Source organism: Lutjanus erythropterus, chromosome 8 (assembly GCF_056507025.1).
Source record: "Lutjanus erythropterus isolate fLutEry1 chromosome 8, fLutEry1.hap2, whole genome shotgun sequence".
NCBI classification, from domain to species: domain Eukaryota; kingdom Metazoa; phylum Chordata; class Actinopteri; order Lutjaniformes; family Lutjanidae; genus Lutjanus; species Lutjanus erythropterus.
The window spans coordinates 41455038-41478876 of record NC_139324.1 but is presented as its reverse complement, the minus strand read 5'-3'; the positions used below and the strand labels follow the sequence as shown (position 1 = coordinate 41478876).

At 40.2% G+C, this 23839-nt stretch overlaps 1 protein-coding gene across 1 annotated transcript in view; it reads right to left on the bottom strand.

Annotated features, from left to right (window-relative positions):
• Positions 1–23839, bottom strand: part of LOC146323347 (neuropilin-2-like) — a 151151-nt gene that overhangs the window by 80632 nt on the left and 46680 nt on the right. Inside the window, exons 4-6 of the mRNA XM_084725536.1 lie at positions 12765–12992; positions 8260–8415; positions 7987–8156 (exon numbers count right to left, since the gene is read on the bottom strand). Of these exons, the coding sequence (XP_084581662.1) occupies positions 7987–8156; positions 8260–8415; positions 12765–12992 (554 nt within the window). The remainder of the gene's footprint in view (positions 1–7986; positions 8157–8259; positions 8416–12764; positions 12993–23839) is intronic.

Below are 23839 nucleotides of genomic sequence, written 5' to 3'. Positions count from 1 at the left end.
TTTAGCCAAGAAAGTAATAGCTACAGGTGTGGGTGGTGACACGGGCGACACAGAAGCTCATGTGCAATGCATCCTGGTAGATGTAGGCACTGCTGGCATGGCTCTGCGAACATGGTACTCATCTTTCATGGTCAATAAAAACATAAAAGTGGCAATTGTCCTTTTAAAAATGGACATAAACACACAAATATACACCTGAACTTATCAGGATCCATCTCTCACCTTCACCACTCTCCTCTCCTCTCCCCCTCATCTCCTCTCCCCTCTCCATCTCTCCTCTCTGTCTCTCTCCTGGCAGATCGATAGTAATGACCTGGGGCTCATTTTAATTTCCTCCCATACAATAGCCATAATCACCACCCCATCCTGATTGTGGATGCTACGCTACGTGTCTGGCATGCTGCTCGCTGTGTTGCATTATATGTGGATGCAAGCTCCACACTCCTTCATTTCAAGGTCCCTCGAGTAGATACACATTTGTTTTGCTCCACAGTGCCGAAAATGAGTAGATCAAGCAGAACAATGTAGCTCTCTAAATCACAATAGAAAGCAACAAAAAAAAAAGATATTTTGATAGACTCTCTCAATTTGTGAGGGAGACACAACTGCTGTGCTTCAATGGACCAAATATTGAGAACTGCAGGTTTGAAACACCGTGGTCAGATGTATTAATCCACACAAGGAATTATAATCAGGTTTGTTTACAACCAAAAAGACGTGCTGTAAAAGCTATTTTTGACATCACTAACTGAGTTCTACATCAGAAGTTCTCATATTTTTCTCAGCTGAGGAACCTTCACAAGATAGAAAATATAACAGGGACCAGTACATGCATGTTCGTTGGAATACGCAACCTAATTTTTTTTACACTTGTGTGAAAGAACAACACAAGAGAAATGGAAAGGTATGATATAGAAATAGTGTGGGTGACAGGTGCATATAGCAGGAGGAAGATTTATATAAATATCTATTAAGGGTTAAAGATTATTAAATTAGAACATAATCTAAGAATCACCAACATTTTGATTAGTAACTGTAATTTAATCACACAATTTGTCTCAGACATTGTAACTGATAACAATAACATCTATTTTGAAATTCAATTACAGCACTGTTGTAGTTTTACTGTAGTGAGAGTGAAAAAGTATAGGCTCTTAAAAGTAAAATGTCACCTTCTAAAGGACATTTCTACTGGATGTTTTTGTGCAAAGTTAACTGAACCTCAACTCTTCTCTGTATTTGAGTCTCCCTCTTGGTCTTTTTGGTCTTATTGCATAATTTCTGTTTTTTTCGTCTTATTACACCTTTTATATCATCTTTCATCTTGTTACGTTTATGTTTGCCTTGAATTTGTCTTGTTGTGTCTTTTACATCTTGTTATGTCACAGATTCACCAAGGAATTGTCTTGCTGGCTACCATTCATTAAGGCTGAAATCAGTTTTGATTCTGGGAAGGTGATGCACAATGATGTGAAATCAAAATAATCAATAATCCCCCTCAAATGCATTAACACTAAAGTAACAAGTCTGATTTTTTTCAGATATTTAGAATACCTGAGAAGTATTTGTACTTCCCACCTCTACCTATTGGATGTTTTGTCACATTTAGTGTGTAAATTCTATTCTTTTCTACTTATTTGAGTTAGCCAAGGTTTTTAGTGATGTCACAGTATTTATTCTTGAGTCAAAGTGGATATTTGTGCCAAGTTTGAAGAAATTTCCTGGAGGCACTCTTAAAGTATCACGTTGATGAGGTCACAATGATCTTGACTGTTGAGCTTTGACCACCAAAATATAAGCAGTTCATGAGCCCAAGTGGAAGATTGTGCCAAGTTTGAAGAAATTCCTTCAAGACTTGAGATATCACACTCACAAGTAGGGGATGACACAGAAACATAAAGCATCTGGTCACAGCTGTTGCCAGTGTGGAGCCTTAAAAAAAGTTTTTTCAGGGTTTTTTATCTCGGGTCTAACATGATTTTTGTGAGGGGTACAGTCTCTACATTTACAGTTCCTTACCAGCACACCTGCAACTGTTCTTAAGCTGTTTTTCCAATTACATGATTTATGTTCTCTGCTACGTTGGGACAGTGATTGGAGAGCCAAGCCTCTGTGATACAAAACAAGGTTTCATATGGAAGTGAAAAGAGACAAAGAGAGGCTGCAGGCAAATAAAGAGCAGAAGATGAGAAAGGTTCTACTGTAGGTTATAACATTTATTCTCCTCCATTGGAGCTGCTGAAACCTGTAGATTAATCAGAACTTGTTGTGTGTGTGTGTGTGTGTGTGTGTGTGTGTGTGCAGAAGTGTGTGTGCTGTGTGTCCCACTGGGGTATAGTACAAAACACCGGGGGAGGTAAAATGCTGCGTTTGTTATCTGTCAGAGAGACAGGTGTTTTAGATTACTTCCAACACACACACACACTCACACACACACACACACACACACACACACACACACACACACACACACACACACACACACACACACACACGCGCGCGCGCGCATGCACAGCTGCACGCTTAGGGCCAGACAGAGATCCACCAAGACAACTAATCGATAGTCCGGAACTGAGGAGACGCATGGATGAGAAGAGGAGGGGTGAGGAGTAAAGGAATAAGAGAGAGAAAGGGACAAGAGAAGGAGGTGAAGAATGAATGAATATGAGCGTGTGTGTGTGTGTGTGTGTGTGTGTGTGTGTGTGTGTGTAAGAGAGAGAGAGAGACGGTAAGTGAGCCCCTCTCAGGGAGGCTTCTCATCAATCACAAAGTTGTTAGAATAACAGAGCCACCAGAACTCACATCATCAATCTGCACCACACCTCACTGGACCAGACCAGCACAGAACAGCACAGAATAGAATAGAATAGAATAGAATAAAACAGAATACAATTAGGGCTTTCAAATTTTTTTAGTATCAGTACCAATACCCTGACTTTGGGTTCCTGAATGATACTGCACACTGTAATCAACTGGACTAAAATGAAACAAAATGACGGGAAATATCCAAAGTTTAATTATTAAGAAAAAATAATTCATACCTAGAGCTCAACCAACTGACATATAGTCCTGATATTGGCATGATATGGGCTGATCAAAGATATATCAGTATCTGCAAAATATATCTTCAATTATGCACTGATGTAAAAACATTGTTTTACTTGGGTTGATGGAGATTAAGTACAACAGGGAACATATATGGGGTCAAGAGGAGCTCTGGCTGATGTAAATACTGACTAGCTGCTTCTTGTTTTACAGTTTACTGACTGTGTTAAAATATTCTGTGATTAACTGACACTGAACAGTACTTGTTTATTTAGCAGTTTATTTTATTTTCATCTATTTTTTTGTCATTGCACCTTTCTATAATTTCTTAAATAAAAAATATATTATTTTGATAAATATTCTAATAAAGGTCCTTCTGAGTACCTTTGCACAGTCATTTTGGAGTACAATCCACATATAAAAGTTCTATTTTTATATCAGCCACCATATTGGTAATCTGTGAATTTTTCCCCTTTAAAATAGACATTGTATCAGTCTCAAAAATTCCTTATTGGTTGGGCACTCACCCACTCCCTACACTACTGACTCTACAGATTTATCCCATCTACTTCTTTGTGTGTTTTTTTTTTTTAATATTTCTATAGTAAATAAATTACCTTCTCAATAATTTACCCTGTGTTTCCTGTTTTTGTCACAGAGCTGGGTTGTAACAAATAGGGGTTCATCCAGGATAAGTAGCTTGCAGTCAAAAAACAAACGATCCCAGTCTCTGTGTCTCTCATCGGCATTATTAGATCTTGGTATGAGCATGCTGCATGCTCATTGGCTGACTGACAGTTAGAGATTTAATCCTTAATATTGAAACATGGTACCAAATGACAGGGCAGTTTTCAATATTCCATAGGATCGAAGCAATTTGGTCGATGCCATAAAAGCATCAAGTTCAGTGCCTAGTGCTAAAGAGAATAGAATAGAATAGAATAGAACAGAATAGAATAGAATAGAATAGAATAGAATAGAACAGAATAGAATAGAATAGAACAACAAGAGAGAGAGATTTAAAACACACACGTGGCTCTTGAGCCAACATAGCAACACACACACATGCCTGAGCTGCATGGGTACAGATATCAACAAACACACACTCCAACACAGTCACACACACACAGACAGACACACACACACACACACACACACACACACACACACACACACACACTGTTATAAGAGACCACAGGGTGCAAGATGCAAGAAGGAGAGGCATGTTGGCATTTATGACAGCTGCTTGTCAAGACAGGAGGTTGCACACACACACACAAACACACACACACACACACACACACACACACACACAAACACACACACACACACACACACACACAAACAAACACACACACACACACACACACACACACACACACACACACACACACACACACACATGCAGAGGCCTTTCTCTGTGCTAGGTGTTAACGCAGGGGAACAGCTGAGAGCCTCTGTGGAACGCAGCGACCCGACCACAACACCGGTGAACAGAGGGAGAGACAGAAAGACAACATGAGAGAGGCAGGAGCTTCGTTTTCAGCCAATCAACTGTTAAGTTGATTTCATGCAAAGATCTGATGTGTCACCAACAATAAAATTCTAATCAGAGGTCCCTGCTCATAAAAACATATGGAGGATCTTTTGAGTGATCCACCTTAAGCAGATTCTTCACTGTCAGCTAATATTGAGAGTGAGGCGAACAGAGCGAGCTATCAGCTGCAGTTGAGGTGAGACAGGAAGGAAGTGTGAGACTGATGGGACCTTGGCCTCATGCTGCCTCTTGGCCACAGTCCCTTCCTGTGTTCGCTGGCCTGGAGTTTGGCCGCAGTGCAGCTCTGACAATCAGAACTACTGCTTCTACTCCACATCTGTCTGTGGCTATCTGCGGCTGTGTCATCCTTCTTACAAATTAACAGACGAGGTGCTCGCCTGGTTCTTGTCTCCTCGAGCAAAACACTGATCGCTCACTGGCTCCTTTGACTGTTAACTCAACAAACTTCACTCATCTTCATTTCTTTGAAGCAGCACATCTTGGGCTGTCTAATCACAGGGTTTTCAGAGGATGGAGTATGTTAGCTGCGTAAAGCAGGCCTTAATCTCACAAGCTTTTTTGTGGTGTGACTGAAGCAGCTCTAAACCTGACCAGTTGGCAAACTATGAGAAATGGGTTTAGGTCATGATGTGAGTTTCTGGCTCATGAAAATTGGCCTTAAAGTGGAAACAGACAACATTCCAGCCACGTAGCGTTTCCAAGTGGTCTTATTGTTGTGCCGCTGTAGCAAAGACAACAGGTCACGCCCGGGATTTCATCATTTTAGGGTCAAAACCAAGGACACCAAATAATACAATGACATTAAGTTCAGAAAAATAACAGATTTAAGGTTTAAGGATGATTTTATTGTTCTAAAAATTTCTTTCTAGGGACACTGGAAATCAATCATCAGCCTATATAATGACATACTAAATGGTATGCAATATATAGAGGTAGTATCTCCAAATAAGTTTTTTTCATCATGTTGGTGGTTTGGGGCTTCAGTAGAGAGAGGCAGCGCATCCAGCAGTGCATTGAAGAGAACATGAGGGTATAGCATAGATCTAGCTGTTTGTCATTGTTAACAGAGACTCCAGTCTGCAGTGTAAACCACAGAACTGTAAAGTAACATTAGGCTTCATGGTCAAAGAAGAGTGTATCATGTTGATACCTCTGTCTATATTTGCACGCTCTCTCCCTGAGCGCTCTGTCTCTACTGCAAGTCATCACACTTCAACAGGTTCACCAGGCTCCAAATGTAACCAACCAGCTATGTGTGCAGCATTTCACTTGATGTTGACAGGAAAGAGGCAGAGGAGAAAATGGCAGAATCAGCTGAGGTAGTGTGGACAGGACATCAATCCTACTGTGGCTGCACGGTGTATAATTTTTGAGGTGCCTAAAGCTAAACTGAGGGGGGCACTGGCCACCGTGAAATTCCTGATCTGCAACAGGTGTTGTGTCGAAATCAGTTTCCCTGTTGATATCTGTTTCCCCTTACTAGAGATACACCAGAATCAGGAAATGTTACTTGGGAAAACACAAATAATATGATGGAAGCAAATATTGCTATCAAAAGTTGTTCGTTGTGCAATATTGTGCAGGACAGTAAGATGAACACATCAAGAAACATGACTGCAGCATCACTGCAATTTCAGATTATCCCTTTAACTTCAAAGAATATTTTCTATATCTTTACTAAGTTTAAGATTAAAAAAATAATAACATTAAAGGTGGTGGTGAGGTTCAGTTCATAAAATTTAGTTTAATTAAAAATAAAAATAAAATAAGAGATAGAGATAGAGATGAAAAGCTACTAGCTTATGCTAGTACCAGATCAGCTTGATTCTTTAAAAGCACAATTGCACTGTCAGTGAATATTAGATTAGAAAATACAACATATGCACAATTTAATGTGACTTCAGTTGGACAACTCACATGTAAGAATGTTTATTGCAGCAGCAGAACATATATAGAGTTTGATGTCGAGGCTCACTCGCAGATTATGTTTACATAGAGATACAGAGGAGTGATGAACATGTATCTTGGACCCCCTGTCGGAGCCTGCAGGTGGATGTTGGGGTGGTGGTGGGACTGAATGAACAGGTAATGACACTGTTGCAGGGCAGCGATGGCGCTGACAGGCAGAGGGAGTGATGGTTTTAAAAGTTTTAATAGACCACCAGATGCCGTATGGTTTGTACTACAGAGAATGAGGCATGTCACATGTGATTGCAGTGCAGCTTGAGTTGTCTGCCTGAACTGGCTTGCAGGTGTTGCTACATTTCTGGTAAAAACCACACCCACTTCTGGTCTTCTATCCAATCACAGGTACAGAGACAGATACAGACACAGATAATGATTTTTCTGTGCACCCCTACCCTTCACCCCCCTCTGCTCCTCCACCTAAGTTGAAAAAAGCCAAAAAAGTTGACTTTAAAGTTGTACAGGATAAAGCAGACTGTACCTGACAGGAAATGTTCAAACTGATAACTTGATTAAGGGAAACACGTGTCATCAACACCTATTTAAAAATAAGCTTATTAACAATGAGTAAAGCATAACCTGTGGGCTCTTTGCAAGGCTGCAGGAAGGTGACACCCAACAAAATAATCTGCTGTTTGCGGAAGGCGTCTCACAGCCTTGTGGGTTGATTTGAATTCATTTCTTTCTGAAGGGTGAGTGAACCTCCCCCTCTCACCCAGACAGCCCCATAACTCAGGCTCAGGTGCAGGGATGGCACAAAGTTGGCACTGTGATAGAACACAGGAAACAATGCCTTACCCAAGCATCTAGCTGCTAAACCTTGATATCACTACACCTCCCACTCTCTCTCTCACACGTACGCTGACACAAATATAGCTGTGGTGGAGTTATTATGTGTGACATGTCAACATAAGGGAAAAAGGATGCTGTTAAAATATGAGTGCAGTCTGTTTTTACTTTAGGCAGAGTAAAGGTTTTCAAGAATAAGATTCTGCATTCCAGGATTAGGATCTTGGGTTTGTGGCACGCCCTGATGAAAAAGAAAAAAACTTTAATAAAAATATGCTTCTGATGTTGCACTATGTGTTCCCAACCCAGCCTCTGACATCTTTTCAGGTTGCCTCGTGGAGATTGCAACCTTGGTTTCAGCAACAAAAGTAAGTTTTCTTAAGGTAAAGTCAGTGGGATTTGTCTGAGGTGTTCCTAAATGCACCCGAAAGATTACAGGAATGTCCAAGACCGGTGCTTTTGGGTTACATGTGCATCTGTTCATCCATCAGTGAACCAGTCTGTTGTAATTTAGGACTGTGCAGCCGTACAGCAAGTGTCATTAATCCAGCGCTATGAAGCCTTGATGCAGCCATGACACCCTCACCAATAGAGCCGTAAGACCATCTGCGAATACATCAAACTCATACCTGTATGTACTCCCTGTTGCTGTCTTCGTTGGGCGTCCATGCGTTGTCGTTGTAATTGAGTCGGGCCTGTCGCGGCAGCCAGTGTTCATCGTAGAAACTTGACGAGGCTGAGATCTGGTCATCTGTGATCTTTCCTGACTCCATCCCAAAGGCATTACTGCAGTGGAAAGCTACAAGAGGTGAAAACGAGGAGGAGAGGAAGATATTTAGACCTATAATACAGCCTTTTTAAATTTTATAATAAATGAAATAAAATAAAAAAGTTGAACTTACTCTCACTGACTTCCTTGTGTGTCATGTTGTATCGAGCTGAGAAGCCGTCTTTAGCCACAGCCATGTCGGTGTGGAAGGACAGAGAGAGAATCCCAGTCGATGACTGGATCTCAGGAGGCACCCTGGTCCCACAGTATCGACCAATCAGAGGGCCCACTGTCGATTAAGAGAGGGAGAAATATCGGATTAACCATCAGTCTCTTAAATTTCTGCTAGAAACTTATCTGTCCCTCCAGGAAGTTGAATTCTGCATGACCTTGCATCGCTGCATCTTTTCCTCCTCTGACCAAACATCATAACTTCCCAGGACTTCAACCAATCATAACATCATACATGTCTTAGTGAACTGACTCAATGCTTTATTCTTAACTACTGTCACAGCTACTGAAAACAACACAAGGTCTGTCATTTATCAGTGTTCTTGTTGTACATGTTATATTGTGAAGTGAACATATATTTATTATTATTATTATTATTGTTGTCTCACTTCACTCTTTCTCTTTTATATTTTATAACTTTTTATAACTGAGTTTGAGGTCCAGAAAGATTTTGGGTGCACTTCTTCATTTACAAATAAAGCACATTTTGTTAGAAGCTTTGTAAATCTGAGCCTATTTTGGTTTACTTGGAACACTTCATTCTCCATGGAACAAACTGCCTTTGATTTTTAATGAATTATGCATAAAAACCAAAACAAAACACCCCTGAAACTTTCCTTTTTTTTTTGGCAATTCTCTGGGGATGCACAGTTAATAATGGAGCCAACAAATTATTGACCAGTATTGGCTATTACAGTTATATCAATTAATATCAGTATCAGTGTATATTAGCCAATAAATATCATATCTAAGTTGACAGGTAATGTCAGTGCATTTAATTTGAATCCTTAGGCAAAATGCTTGCAAAGTATATTTATGAAGAACAGACCTGTTCTTTGTTTTTGTTGTGATAGTGATGCCAGTGGAATTTGGTTCAGTCAGAGCAGTGGAACATTAAATCATCCATCATTCAAATGATCAGTTATTTTATTGATATTGGCCATGAGAAGCAGGTTATTATTGGTTATGAATGCACCACAAAGTTTCAGTGAAATCAGGCAGTTTAGGCTGCAACAATCCCAAAAACAGACTGTGAAATCCTGGAGGGACTGATTTATGTGAGTTATCATTTGCTGACACAATACTCTAACTGTTATTTGTTGGAGTGTCACATTTTTCAGATCTAATTTTCCCAGCATTTTCTGATTGTTACCAGTCGTTATTAACCGGTTAAAAACTACTTGTTGTGCATTTAGCTACCCATTAGAGCATGCATGCATTTTTCTGTGACTGCAGCAACCCTCTAGTCCACAACACATATTAGGATTCAGGTTACCCCCAACACCGCCTTCCCTAAAGAGAGGCTTGAGGCGTTCTGCAAGTGAGAACTTTACAGTTTAACAATGAGATAGCTGTCATTGCTGGAAAAAAAATGTTTAAATCAAAAATTAAATCGAATTGTTGACATCCCTCGCTGGTTACGCATGGATCTCACTCATCCAGGTGTCACGATGGTATATTAGGTTTTCATTCTTTTATCAATCCCATAATCCTCTCATGTGTTTGTCTCTATCCTTTACTACTTGCATTGTTTTTTTCCTGTCTTCCATTATCTCCATCAGTCCCTCCTGCCCTGACATCAGCTCATCACTCCGCCCTCTCATGTCATCACCTTTCCTCCCTCCATCCATCAGCTCCGTCTCTGGACTGGACACGGTTTTACAACGTGTGCTATATATAAATATGTGTGTGTGTGTGTGTGTGTGTGTGTGTGTGTGTGTGTGTGTGTGTAAATCCAAGGATCTGAGTGATTCCTCTACTGTCTTCTTCTCTAATACCACAACTTGTATATGTCAACACAAACAGATGAGTGTGATTTAGAGCCCTAGGGTGTGTGTATGAGTGTGTGTGTGTGTGTATGAGTGTGTGTGTGTGTGTGTGTGTGTGTGTGTGTGTGTGTGTGTGTGTGTGTGTGTGTGTGTGGGGATGGGAGCACAGATAGTAGATTCATCCTGCTACTCCCTGACTCCTCTCTCACACACTTACAGATACACACACGAGGAGGCCTGTGGAGGAGGAGGAGGAGGAGGAGGAGGAGGAGGAGGAGGAGGAAGACGAGAAAATAGCCGGCAATCGATCAGTGGTATTGATTTTTTTCTTCCCTTTTGGAACGGGTGGATATTTGAAATAGGGCTCTTGAGCAAATAACAGTAATAACTCTTTTCTTGATAGTGGCGAGGAAAAAACGGGAAAAAAATAGAGGGGAAGAGAATCTCGAATCCACAGAGATGATTTCTATAAATAATGACCCATGTTTGCATAAAATTCTGGTCAAACAAGTTCAATATATATTTCTTCGGGATTTAATATTTAATATTTCTTTTTTTTACACGCAAAATTGTCTCATTTTTCTTTCTCCCGCTGTGTTTTTGAATTTCATTTCAGCAGTGTGTAAAGTTAACAACAGGCACATTTGTCCCTCGCCTGACCCCTGCAAACACATACAGTATGTGGTAACACAAACAGCAGATACACAATGATAGCAGTGTTACTGGTCAAAAATATCATGATGTTTGACTTTGTCCATATCTATAGACGAATCTGGTGGCCGCTTTATGTGTTCTGCCATCTTGCAGTGTTATCCCTGTCCGTTATCCTCGGTGTCTGCTGGTTGTGCCTTGAAGGGAACCCCAAATTTGCTGGACTCTCGCATTGGATGATGATGATGATGAGCAGCGGCCCTCAGTAACTGATGAAGGTACCTTTTAGGATGGCTATATTAATCTTAAACTCTTAAAATTTTATACAGTAGTTAGACATTGGTTGTGACAATAGTCAGAAATGGATAATGGAGAAAAGAAAAAACAGACCACCTCAACGTCCATGTTTTAGTGATGGAGTACCATGTAATATATAGTAAAAAAATATATATATTATGTTTTATAATAACGCTGTGATTAAGATCTGCTTAAGGATTTAAGGACAAAAACCCTTGGTTAGGGTTAGGATCATGTCTTGCGAGATCTTTTGCAGGCCAGCCGTTCCCATCTAGACACAACCCTTAACTTTGAATTAATAGACTTTTAGCCCAGCTCTTCCTCTTTCAACCTCTCTTCCTGTCTTCCAACACATGGTCATTCTTTTTTCCTGCTTGTCTTCTCTTCCTGCTCAGGACTCAACACGCCTGCGAAGGGCGAAACTAAGTCCTTCACCTCCGAATCTCATCCTGTACATTTCCTTCCCTTTCAACCTCCTCCCACTTCATTTCACTTTCCTTCCTTTTCTTTCATCCTGTTAACCTTCTCATACTGCAGCCTCTCCATCACTCACAGCTGAAGCCTTTCATCCTGTCTATCTCTTCCATCCCTCTCTTTTTTTTCCTCCCTGGTCATCTTCATTTTCTACTTTCAACTTTGCTTAACTTGTCTTGTCTTCCATTTAATCTCCTGACAAGAAAGAGTAACGGTGTTATGGCTTCTTCTGTAGTCTTCTTTATTCTTCTTTTATACGCCTTCTTGTCTTTGCACCATCTCTCTGACTTTTCTTTTCTCCTCAGGCTCAATTCATATTTATAGTAAAGTTATTCATAAGAACAAAAACACCATTGTTTGCTCTCCTTTGCTTCTTACATTGTTCAGCCTTTGCTGGGTGATTTCTAAGTACCTTACAAGATTTGGGAATTAAGCTAAATTAAAAATGTCTCCAGTCAATTTGTTCAATTTGTAAAACTAAAAACAATGGATGGTATTTATTATACAAATACACTCATCAAAAATTAAAATAAAATAGTATAAAATACTATAGTAAATGCTTATTTTCCATGCAGACTTCCTCTTTCCAGTCCAACTTGCTGAACTCACTTCATATCCTCTTCTTTCTTTTCTTTTCTCCCAGTCCTCATCTTGAAGGCAGACCAGAGGGCCTTCTGGTGTTCATTTATTCATCTCAACATCTCCTTCCTTTGTTCCAGTCTTCCCAGCAGTACAGGACCTTTCGCTGCCCTTCCAGTGCTCTTCTCTTTCTCTCTACCTCTTCCATCTCTTGGAACTAGATCCAAGGTCTTTGTGCCTTGGATTTGTCCTTCTAAACTCTTCCAGTCCTTCCAGCAGCTACACCAGAAATATCCCACCGTTCCTCCTCTCACCGACCCTTTTTTCTCCCTCCTCTCCACCAACTCCTGTTTTATTTTCCCCTTGAAAAGTTATGTTGTTTCTCCACAGTGGGTGCCAACATCCAGCCTGTAAGCTTAGCTTTCATCTACCAACGCATAGCTACTAAAATAGCTGCTACTCCACCTCAGTCAATAATGATGTAGGCAGGGCAGAGCACACACCACTTTCACTTTGCTCTGGGTATTGACTCATGAAATGGATGAATTATTGTTTAATATTTCCATTAACATCATCACCAACACTTTTAGAAGAAATCTCACCAACACCATCATCACAAGATCCAAAAAGATCTCACCTCCTGGGAGCCCATCCCACACCTCCAGCCAGTCGTACTTGCAGTCTCCCTCTCCGCCCGGCAGGGGGTCGTTCTCCAGGTCAAAGGTGAGGAAGGTGAGGGTGACGTCCATGCTGGGCGGGACAATGATGATGAAAGAGCACTCCAGGTTGTGGGGGTATTTGTCGGGGAAGCCCGGGGACTCGATGAGACCTGTGGGACTGGTGAAGTTCCGGGAACAGTCTGAACCTGGGATGGAGAGACAGAGACAAAATGCATAATTAGACACATCTTAAGGGCCGTCCACACCAAGGACTGTGGCAATAACTATAAATTAGGGCTGCACAATATGGTAGAAAAGACATCAGATGCAATTATTTTAGTGGCACTGATCATCTTTGCATGAAAATTTCCCTTTTTACTGAAAAGAGAAACTATAAAAATCATGATGATGTGACATTTGTTGGGGTCTGAACCAAATAAATATGTTTTCTTTCATCTGGAGAGCAAGACTTTTAAGTCAGGGTATATCTGCAGCACTACAGTACTGCAGTATAGTGCTGTTTTCTCACACATTTTTCCTAATTAATTGTTTGTCAGTTTCACCAATGACTGATTGAGACAGTGGTTCCCAAACTGTTTTAGAAGCCGTAAAAAGTTTGCACCCCTCATCCCATAATTTTTTTTTATCAGTCATTAATAATATTTATGGATGGATGGATGATTTTTTTTTAATGAAATAAAGGTTAGCATGATATAATCACCTTCTTTCATTCTTTATCTCTCCTCTGGTCTTCTGCCGCCAGAGTTTGGGAACCACTTGATTAAACAAAGAGCTTAAAGTTTGCATCCACAGATAATATTTTGTTCAGAATGATTTTCCCATATAATTGAGGTAGCTGAGATCTGGCCTATAACTGCTGCTTGCTCTAGGTGTAGTGGTGAAAGAACAGTGTGCATCATGGCGGCTAGTGTTAGCATTAGTGGAAACATCAGAGAGATTCAGCCATTTATTCGAGCCTCAGTCGGTTGTGCACCAAATTCAGTGACTTACTACAAACATATTAGAACAATTGGTGTAGCTGGAATCTTTTATTTGTTCATGTTGGTTGTTTGCTTGTTAGCTTGTGACTGGCAGTGGCATGGACAGCTAATGCAAACTCTGGGCTGGAGGTTTCAGGGTTCCTTGCCTTCTTTACAGCAACTGGCTTTTGAATTTATTATGTACCAAAGCGGAAGTGCACATATATCTCCTCTTTCAGTAGAGGAATGTGAAAACACCTTCCTACTGACAAACTTTGCACAGATATGAGTCAGTAAAGTCAAGGTCAGATGTTTTAGTGACATAGACATATGAAAAACACATTTTTGAGTGAGAGACGCAGCCTATATTAATTAGAAAACATATTTATAGCAGTGTGGAGTTGGTATAAGTCATTACTCTGAAAAGTGTATTTAGAAAAGGGCAAACTGCAGATGTCAGATTCTACTTCAAACTAATTATTTTATTCTGAGCAGACACTCAGAGGTGCTGTTTTTAGAGGAGCTCGGATGATGACAAAAGAAATGAATAATTCCCAGTACAGCTTTTAACAGGATAGAAGTCTATGTATACACAGCAAAATGTAGTTAATGTGATTGTTTGGAAAGATGTAGAAGATGAATTTCAAGTATTTAGAGCACAGTTAGACATGCTGAAGTTAATGTTGTGACACTAAAGACTGGTCTCAAGACCACGTTTTGAAGCTCTCAGTCTCGTCTCCGTCTCAGACAAAGAGGACTCAGTATTTTATTGAAAGACGGCTCAAAACCAAAGAGTTCATCTACAAGACAGCAGTGTGAATTTCTTACAGAGACGGCTTGGATCACCACCTTTTTTTGGCAGCACAAAGAAAGATAAGTTTAAGGGTACCTGACACTTGTAAAGCTAGTTAGGTAATGTTATGTTTTTGTTTGTGATGACGCACAAATCTATTTCTGTCAATCCATTGGACCTCGGCTCAGATACCTCACTCACAACCCGTCTCACGGTCATAGAGTTCTGGATGTTGAATGTTGTTTGGACCCAAAGTGCTTAAAGATTATATAGTTCAGACATGAGCTTCCCAGTCTGCAGTGGACTCATGATGCCAGAAATTGCTGAGCTGTGAAGCACTTTGTAATACTTTTTTTTTTTAAAAGTACTATATAGTTAATTATATTCTATTATTATTACATGACAGACCTTGGTCTCGGTTTAGCTCGTCTTGACTACAACACTGGCTGACATAACTGGTGTGTTAACTAAAGGTCATTTAATGTAGAGCTCATGAATTATGTAACTCCAAAATAGCAATGTGGGGAAGGAGTCAGGTGTAGCAGCTCCAAAGAAAAAAAGTACCAGGACTGGTACCAAAGTACCAGAGTAATGTAGGGGCAACCACGACAATGCTCTTTGAGATCGAGGAATTCAAACGAGACAGAGGAAAATAAGAAAGAAAACCAGTGGATAAGAAAACTGTGCCACGGGAGAGAGAGGGAGAGAGAGAGAGAGAGAGAGAGAGAGAGAGAGAGAGAGAGAGAGAGAGAGAGATAGTAACAAGGAAGAGGAGAAGATGAAGATATGTATGATAAAAAACAGAAAAAGTAAAGTGAGAAAGACAAATATAGAAGCTATTGATAGTATCATGGCTGGGTGGTCTAACAGTTATGAGAAGCTTTAGATATCATCATACTGTATGTGCACACACACATGCACTAATGCACACAGTGATCTGGAGGTAATCTGTGGCTCTTCATCTCTGAATGACTGTAATACCCTCTCTATTAATACTCACACACACACATACATGTTATTATGGAGGGTATGTGGTCACACCAACTGGACCATTATTCCAGTCCACCCAGCCATGTATGACCAAACACCCAGACACACACACACACACACACACACACACACACACACACACACACACACACACACACACACACACACACTGTCTAAGCCTCTTATGGTAACCCATTTCTCTGCAGTCTGTTTGGGTGTCTGCTATTGTGCTCGCGTGCTTGCATGAGTAAATAAAGAGAAAGTGAATGAGAACACATTACACGGAGTGTGTGTGAGTGTTTTCTGACATGCAAAGTTCAGTTATGTGTGTTTGTAACCACCTGTCTCCATCAGACGTGTCTGAGCCACATTTTTCATCTTTCTCACGTGTGTCAAACAGAACAGATATCGTCGATTTGAATCAATACAGCAGCTGTCTACATCGGCTGTTTCATGGGTTCTACGTTATGCTCATAACTGCCTTAAATCTATTTTCTTCTGCTGTCAATAATGAAATTGGTCCACAACTAAAGTGGTTAGTTTATCTGGAGATCTCCATGGAAACTAGCTTGTTACACCAGGATGAGCACAGACTCAGTCAGCCAGTTAGCACACTGGAAGATGTTTTCAGAGGCAGTTAGAATGTGTGCATGCAATTATTTTTTCATTTCTGGTAAGTTCATGATAATTAAATAAACTTCTGAAGGTGTAACCAGGAATATCAATGTTGTCTTTCGTGTCTCCACCCTTCCTGGAGCTTATTCTGGGATTTCACTCATCCTGCACAACAACAGTTTGGGGAAATATGCGTGAGAATCTATCATCTGACTGATTGGAGCAAACAGAGTAGAGTTACAAAAGGGCTCTAACACCAAATATACTTTACCCCCATGTTTGCTGATTTGTATGAATTAGGAAGAAGTACAGGTCAAAAAAGGAGCGGTCTGCACACTAGATAATGCTCCTATGAGCATTTATGAATATTTTAATTATATGTTCTTCTTAAAGTACTGAGAAGGTTCTTCTCTCAATTAATCATAATAGGATGACGGTTTTTCACCTGATAATTTTGTTATGGTATATTTATATTAATGTCTTTCTTTCTTTCTTTTTTTGATTTACCACTTTTGTAATCACATAACCTGTCAGGTGAACCTTTGGATAGTCACCTGTACAATGTGTCTCTGAATTTATTTCATGTCTGAAGAAAAGCCACATGGTGGGATATCGATACGAGTTCATGGGAGCATTATCAATAAGATTTGCCAGCTTGTCCGGGGCAAGTATAATGCCGTGTCAGGGGAGCAAATCTGGCAACTCACATGCCTGACCTCGCATGCGGCAAAAAAGAATTTAATTGTTTAAATATTTTGATAATTAATTCATGGTTAAAGTAATTTTTCATGCAAGAATGACAGTTCCTCTCAAATTTGGAGATCTCCTGCCTTCCTCTTTTTATTATCATATTAAACTGAATATCATTAGCTTTTAGACTGACATTTAAAGACGTCACAGACATTTCACAGCTCTAGATGAAACAAGACAATCAACTTTCATCTTGTTGTGTTTTATTTATTTGACATCCACTAATGAGCAAAACAGTTCGTGCAGAGGCAAGTAAGAACCGACTTCCGGGCAAGCAGATTTCTGACCCATTTGCCCGACTTGGCAGATTTAAGAAAAACAAAAAAAACCCCAAAACATTAACTCTGATTTTCTCGTGTGTGGAGTCTATTTTTCCTGATGTGCTTGAATGCCACCTATACATCGATGTGATCCTCTGTTCTCCGTTACAGCATCTATTTAAGCATGATGGAGATTGTCTGTTTGTCTTGATAAATTGTCTGTTTTTCTGTCCCACTTTCCCGTCTGATTTGCTTGTTATTTTGACCTTCCCGTTCATGCAGTGACCTCAGATTCAAACACACACAGACACACAAACACACACCCTGTCTCTCATGGGGTTCCCCTTGCGTCTGGCCCCCCTGCAGAGTCGGTCGCTGGGCAGCGCAGGTCTGCGTGACTATGACCGTGTGTGTGTGTGTGTGTGTGTGTGTGTGTGTGTGTGTGTGTGTGTGAGAGAGAGAGAGAGAGAGAGAGAGAGAGAGAGTGTGTAGAGTGAACGCCTGACCAGTTCTGTTGCCGGCAGCGATTTGATTCCCTTCTTATTACTTCATGTCCATGAACATCGCAAAAACACTTGTGCCCTCCTTTCGCCTGTCTTTCTCTACCTCGTCCCTCTTTTCTGTTTTCAATTCACTCAAATCCAACTTAACTGAGTTAAATCATTCAGGAAGCTTGTTGTGGGCTCCGTACTAAATCTATGTGCATCTGTCTGTTTTCTATGACTTCTCTTTTCCTTCCTTGTCTTTTCTGATCTTTCATACTCTCTCCTCTCCTGCTGTTTCTTCTTTACCGTCTTCCTGTGCACCCTTTCATCCTCCACAGCTCCATCACTCCTGTCCCTCCCACTGTCTCATTTCCTATTCTTTTCTCCTCACTTCCCATCTGTCTGAATTGAATAAGTGTGAAAGAAACACGTGTTACACTATGGGGTAAGGTTAGAGGAAGTGTGTGAGTGAGACAGAGAGTGTGTGTGTGTGTGTGTGTGTGTGTGTGTGTGTGTGTGTGTGTGTGTGTGTGTGTGTGTGTGTGTGTGTGTGTGTGTTGCTGGGTAGATCTGGCGCTGCTTGTTATGGCTCACTGATTTTTGGGAGACAGGACAAAGTCTGTCAGTAGCCCCTTTTACACAGACTGTTCAAGGCGGGACTGTTGCACCGCTGTTCCACCTCCCTGTTCTGTATGAAAGGTAGGAACACGCAGTGGAGGGCTTTATTGTTCCACCCCACCATCATTAACATAACATTAATACAAACTATAAAAAGTTTATATAAAAAAAGAGCGAATTAAATTATAAATATAAAAAGACAACTTATTTTTTATGGTGGAGTACAATAAGTGGTTGCACCTACAGCCTGAGGAAAGGTTTGCACAATGAAGGAACAGCGCAGACATGACACTTTCACAAAACTTACAAATCTAGGGTTCCCTTCTAGATGACCACATAAAATTAGCTCTACATGTGATTAGAAAAGAAAAGGAGAAGAATCACTCGCTGAACATCGTGGTCGTCCCACTGTTACTGATGATGTTGTGTTACGCTTTTGCTTTCTTAACACTGGCATCCTGTCTAAAATCACACACTGGGGTGGGTGTTAAAAAAAGCAAAAAACTAAAACCAACGTAGAGATGAACCTGCGTTTTGGCAGTATTGTGTGATCCCTGCATGAAAAGGGCTGTTTTTGTTTATTTGTATGGTGAGCTGGCATGCTAACACTTTAATTCATCTAAATTGTGAGTGTACATTTCCTGAATAAATGTGGATGTCTGTTTGTGTGTGTGTGTGTGTGTGTGTGTGCATGGTAAGCTGGCCTGCAGACGTCTACTTTTATTCAAACTGTCTTTCATGCCAATGGGCTATTAGTCGGGATCAAACCCACAATTATTCCCCCCTTCCCTCCACTGATCTGTAACACACACACACACACACACACACACACACACACACACACACACACACACACACACACACATAAGTGTGCATGGAGAGGAGACTTGACACACAGACAGACAGACAGACAGACAGACAGACAGACACACCACAGGCCCACACACAGCTCAGCAGTACAGTTTTTCCATGTGTATGGTTAGATCCACTTCAGTGTCATTAGTTGTCAGTCAAGTTGGAGGCTTGTGGTGCTGAAGCTCGTCTGTAGTTACATTTCAGCCTCTGTCACTGAGTCACAGCAGGGGTTTCCCTCCATAATAAACTCCCCATTCAACCAAATTACCACTGACATATGAAATCAAACTGTCACAAGACAACCACCCCTTCAGCCATCCTAATGCAATTTGCTAAATGCTCCAACCCAACATTACTTTGATGATGTAATTCAGGGAAATATTTTCAGATTTGTTCTTGAATTTGACGTCTAGATGAAATTGGGGAACATTTTCAGTCTGCCAAGACTCAAAAACACTGTCTGCTTTATTCTAATATTTACACACAAACAAATCTTTTGCACCAAAGAACATCTCCTCCACAAAAAAAAACAAACATCTGCTAAAATCTACATTCATCTGTCACAATATTCCCATTTTAAAATCTCCATCAGTCAGTGGCAGAGTGAAAAACAGTTTTCAGCTCTGAACAGCGATGTAAGCAGAAATGTTATTTCACTGAATGTGTTTCAAAAGGGAACAATATCATTTACTGCAGACAGAGAAAATTATTAGATTTTTGTTTTGCAGGGAACCGTACCTCTGTTGTTTGTTACATTACACTATTAAACTCTAAAGGTTCCACAAGGGTTCTTCCTGAAGAGCTGTGATTCTACCTGGAACCAGTTTCTTCTGAAGAGCCTGTTTTTTGATGAAAGGACCCTTTTCATCCAAAAACCCTCTTTGGAAGAAAGAGTTCTTCAAGAATTGCTGAAATCCTCAAAGAACTCTTTCACCAAGGGTTTGTCAGGGGTTAAAACCCTTGGAATATAAAATGGTTCTTGATAGAACCCCCTCAGAAGGTGGAACAATTCTAGATAGAGCCCCCACATATGCCTTTTCCACCAACATGGACCAGTTTCCGCAACTAATTTTGAACCATTCAAAGTGTTTCCATCAAAATTAAACTGATCCTGAACTCTCCAAGTCATTTCCCAGCTAGAAACAAAAAAACAGCAGGTTCCTCTGAGGAACCAATGTGGGCATGTCGTATCCTACACCCTTTGTTGATGACATCCTTGATTACAATGGTTCCATTCAAACTTGTTTGTTAGATAACACCAAGGTTCCAGGAATCTTAAATGGAACCAGAGTTAATTTGGTAGAAGGGTTCTGGGTGGAAGCATTACACCATAGAGGGGTTCTCTGTAGAACTTCTCAAAGGGAGTTCTGGATAAAATCTTTCACATGGTATAACCCTTTATGTTGGGTTCTAAGTAAAACTCCAGTTGGAACCTTAAAAAAAGATTCTACCAGGAACCAAAGAGGGTTCTCCACTGGGAAAAATTGGAAGAAAAAATTCTCCAGCGATTGCAGAAATCCTGGAAGAACTCTTTCGTCAAAGGTTTGTCATACCATAATATAAAAGGGTTCTTGGTAGAACCCCCTGGATTGGGTCTTGACAGCACCCTTAGGAAGTAGAAAAGTTCTGGATAGAACCCTCAGATAGGTCTTTTCCACCAACATGGAACCGTCTCCATTTCAGTTTATGCACCTCAATCTGAATCACTTAGAGCATTTCCAAAAATCATGTGTTTTCCAGGAGAACCGAGGTGAATGTGTCATATATGACACCCTCTGCTGACGACATCCTTGATTTCAATGGTTCCACTGAAACTGGAGCAAACGTGAGCTGGTATCCTTTATAGCGCCAAAGTTCCAAGAATCTTGAGTGGAACCGGTTCAAGAACCAGAGCTAATTTGGTGGAAGGGTTCTGGATGGAATCACAGAAGGGGGCTTCTCAGTTAAACCTTTCACAGATGGTTCTAGGTGTAACCTTGTATGTTAAAAAACAAGCCGAAACACCATTTATGGTTCTAGTTAGCACCTGGAGTTAAGTCAGCTCTACGACAGAGCACCTTTCGCTCTTCACTGGGTCAGATCTGGATCCACTTTCCTCAATGAAAGCCAGAGGAGGGAGGAGCGAGCATTCTGATTGGTCAGACGGTGAGTAAACTGAGTCGTTGGGTAGTCGGACAGACGCAGAGAGGAAGTGCCTAAAGGTATTTGGTAGATTGTAAACAACAGCAGTTATTGGAAGGATTGTCACGATAGCTTCCACATTACACCGCCTGAGGAGTGTGTGTGTGTGTGTGTGTGTGTGTGTGTGTGTGTGTGTGTGTGTGTGTGTGTACTTGTGTGTACTTGTGTTACTCACAGGAATCTGTTCACACAGTTGCGCTGCAGGGAGTCACTTCTCATTTGGGTCAAAAGTGGGTCTCCACAAGGTAAACCATTAAAAATTAAGGTTGAGATTTGTTTATCTGATTATGGTGAAGATTAAATGAAGTTAAGGGTTTGGAATGAGGCGTGTTGTGGTTAAGGTAAGAATAAGTGTCATGGGAATTAATCTTAAGTCAATTAAATGCCCTCTTAAGTGACAAAAATAAATCACGTGTGTGTGTTTGTGAGTGTGGGAGTTAACATTTGCGTGCAGACACGCAAGCTGCCCTGCCCTGTGAGTAACCGTCCAGCCTGCATCAGTGCATTCATATATATGTGTGTGTGTGTGTGTGTGTGTGTGTGTGTGTGTGTGTGTGTGTGTGTGTGTGCGTCTCGTTCTGGGTCACAATAACAGCTGGGGGCACCCTGCCTAGACAGTGAATTTTGATTGGTTGCCACAGTCTGTTGGCTGCGTTCGTACTGGCTGGAATTTTACTACAGTATCCATAGTGACAGAGCTGTAAACAAAAACAAGTGTGTCGTGTAGTTTCTTTTTGTGTTCAAGTAACTTTTGTGTTTGCCTAAATGTTAATTTTGATGTCTTACATTACATTAAATTATTCCACTAATTATATGGTTACTCACAAAAAATCAATAATTTGAAACAAAACATTCATTTTAAAATTATTTTATGGATTTAAAAATTATTTTATTGCTCCTCCAGAGTCCATGATCAGAACCGCGTCCATAGCAACGGTCTGTTTACAAAAATAACAGACCTATGAATGCTGTAACTGACCAATGAGAATCAAGTATTTAACAAAACCATGTAATAAGTACTTATATTTACAAGATGTTGCTCTGTGCTCTGCAAATGTAACTGTAAAATCAACAGAAAACACATGCACACTTCTAAAGCTGCAAGGATTGCAAAGAAAATTAGCTGCAAATAGAGCTGCAACGATCAATTGATTATTACCTTTCTTTATTGAATTATTATTTGATGATTTATTCATCAGTTTGAGTAAACTTTAAATAACTTTAAAATCAAAATTCTCTGATTCCAGCATCTGAAATGTGAATATTTTCTTGTTTCTTTACTCCTTTATGACAGGAAACTGAATATCTTTGGGTTTCAGACAAAACAAGACATTTGAGGACGTCTTCTTGGGCTTTGGGAAACACAGATCACCATATTTTACCATCTTATGGACTAAACAACTAATTGATTAATCAATAAAATAATCAACTGATCAATGAAAAATGAAAACAATCATCAGTTGCAGCTCTAGTTGCCAGCTATTTTGATAAGTGATTAATCATTTCAGTTATTTTCAAGCAAGCATTCATTGCTTTTCTTTGTCATTTATGATAATACATTCAGTTTTGGGGTCTTTTTGAGTGTTGGTTGGACAAAAGAAGCAACTGAAATACATCACTTTGGGTTCTGGAAAAATTGTGATGAGCATTTTTACTTTTATTTTTATTTTTACTTTACAAAAAAAGAGTAATCAATAATGAAAATAATCGTTAGTTACATGCTTCTCTGTTGTAGGTTCATGCTTTCTGTGGTAGATGTGTGTTAATGTAAATGTCTGTGTGACATTTCCAGACTGATCAGACTGTTAATCTTTGAGGGGTCCAGTAATTAGGACACCCAGAGAGCGGAGGACAATCTCCTCCAATGTGTGTGTGGGTGCGCACACACACACACACACACACACACACACACACACACACACACACACACACACACACACACCCTCTCATTACTCTGAAACACAGACCCCAGTAACAAGAAGGGATTGTGACAGAGACCCTCCCTTAAATATTCAGTCAAGGGGACGAAGGAATCGAGAGAAGAAAAGCAAAAGCTATCAGCGAGGCCGTCCACGTGGGACATTCAGATGGATTGAATAACTGGACATCTCATCACAAAGATTCCTTGTTTTAAATTTTAGTGATTAAATTAAATAGAAATAGGCAGATTTTTTAGAAAAAGAGCAGATTGGTTTTGCTTTGGTTTTCATTTCATGTCACTAAAGTTTGTATCCTGTTACAAGAAAACAAGGTCTTCTTGCGACAGCGCAGATAATGCAAGATTGAAGAGACAAAAATCAATCAGTGGTTAATCTTCCGACTGTTTTCTATTCACAAACTATTCAAAAAGAAACTCTGATGAATGCCAAATTTCTGAAAGATAAAACCTGAGAAACAAAGATCTGTAATTCTGACAAAAGCCAAATTTTCAAAAGACAATATCACAAAAACTACAGCTGTGTTTGTAACCTCTTCACTACGAGTGTCTCTATCCTTGTTTTTCTAGAGAGAGAATATCTGCTGCCA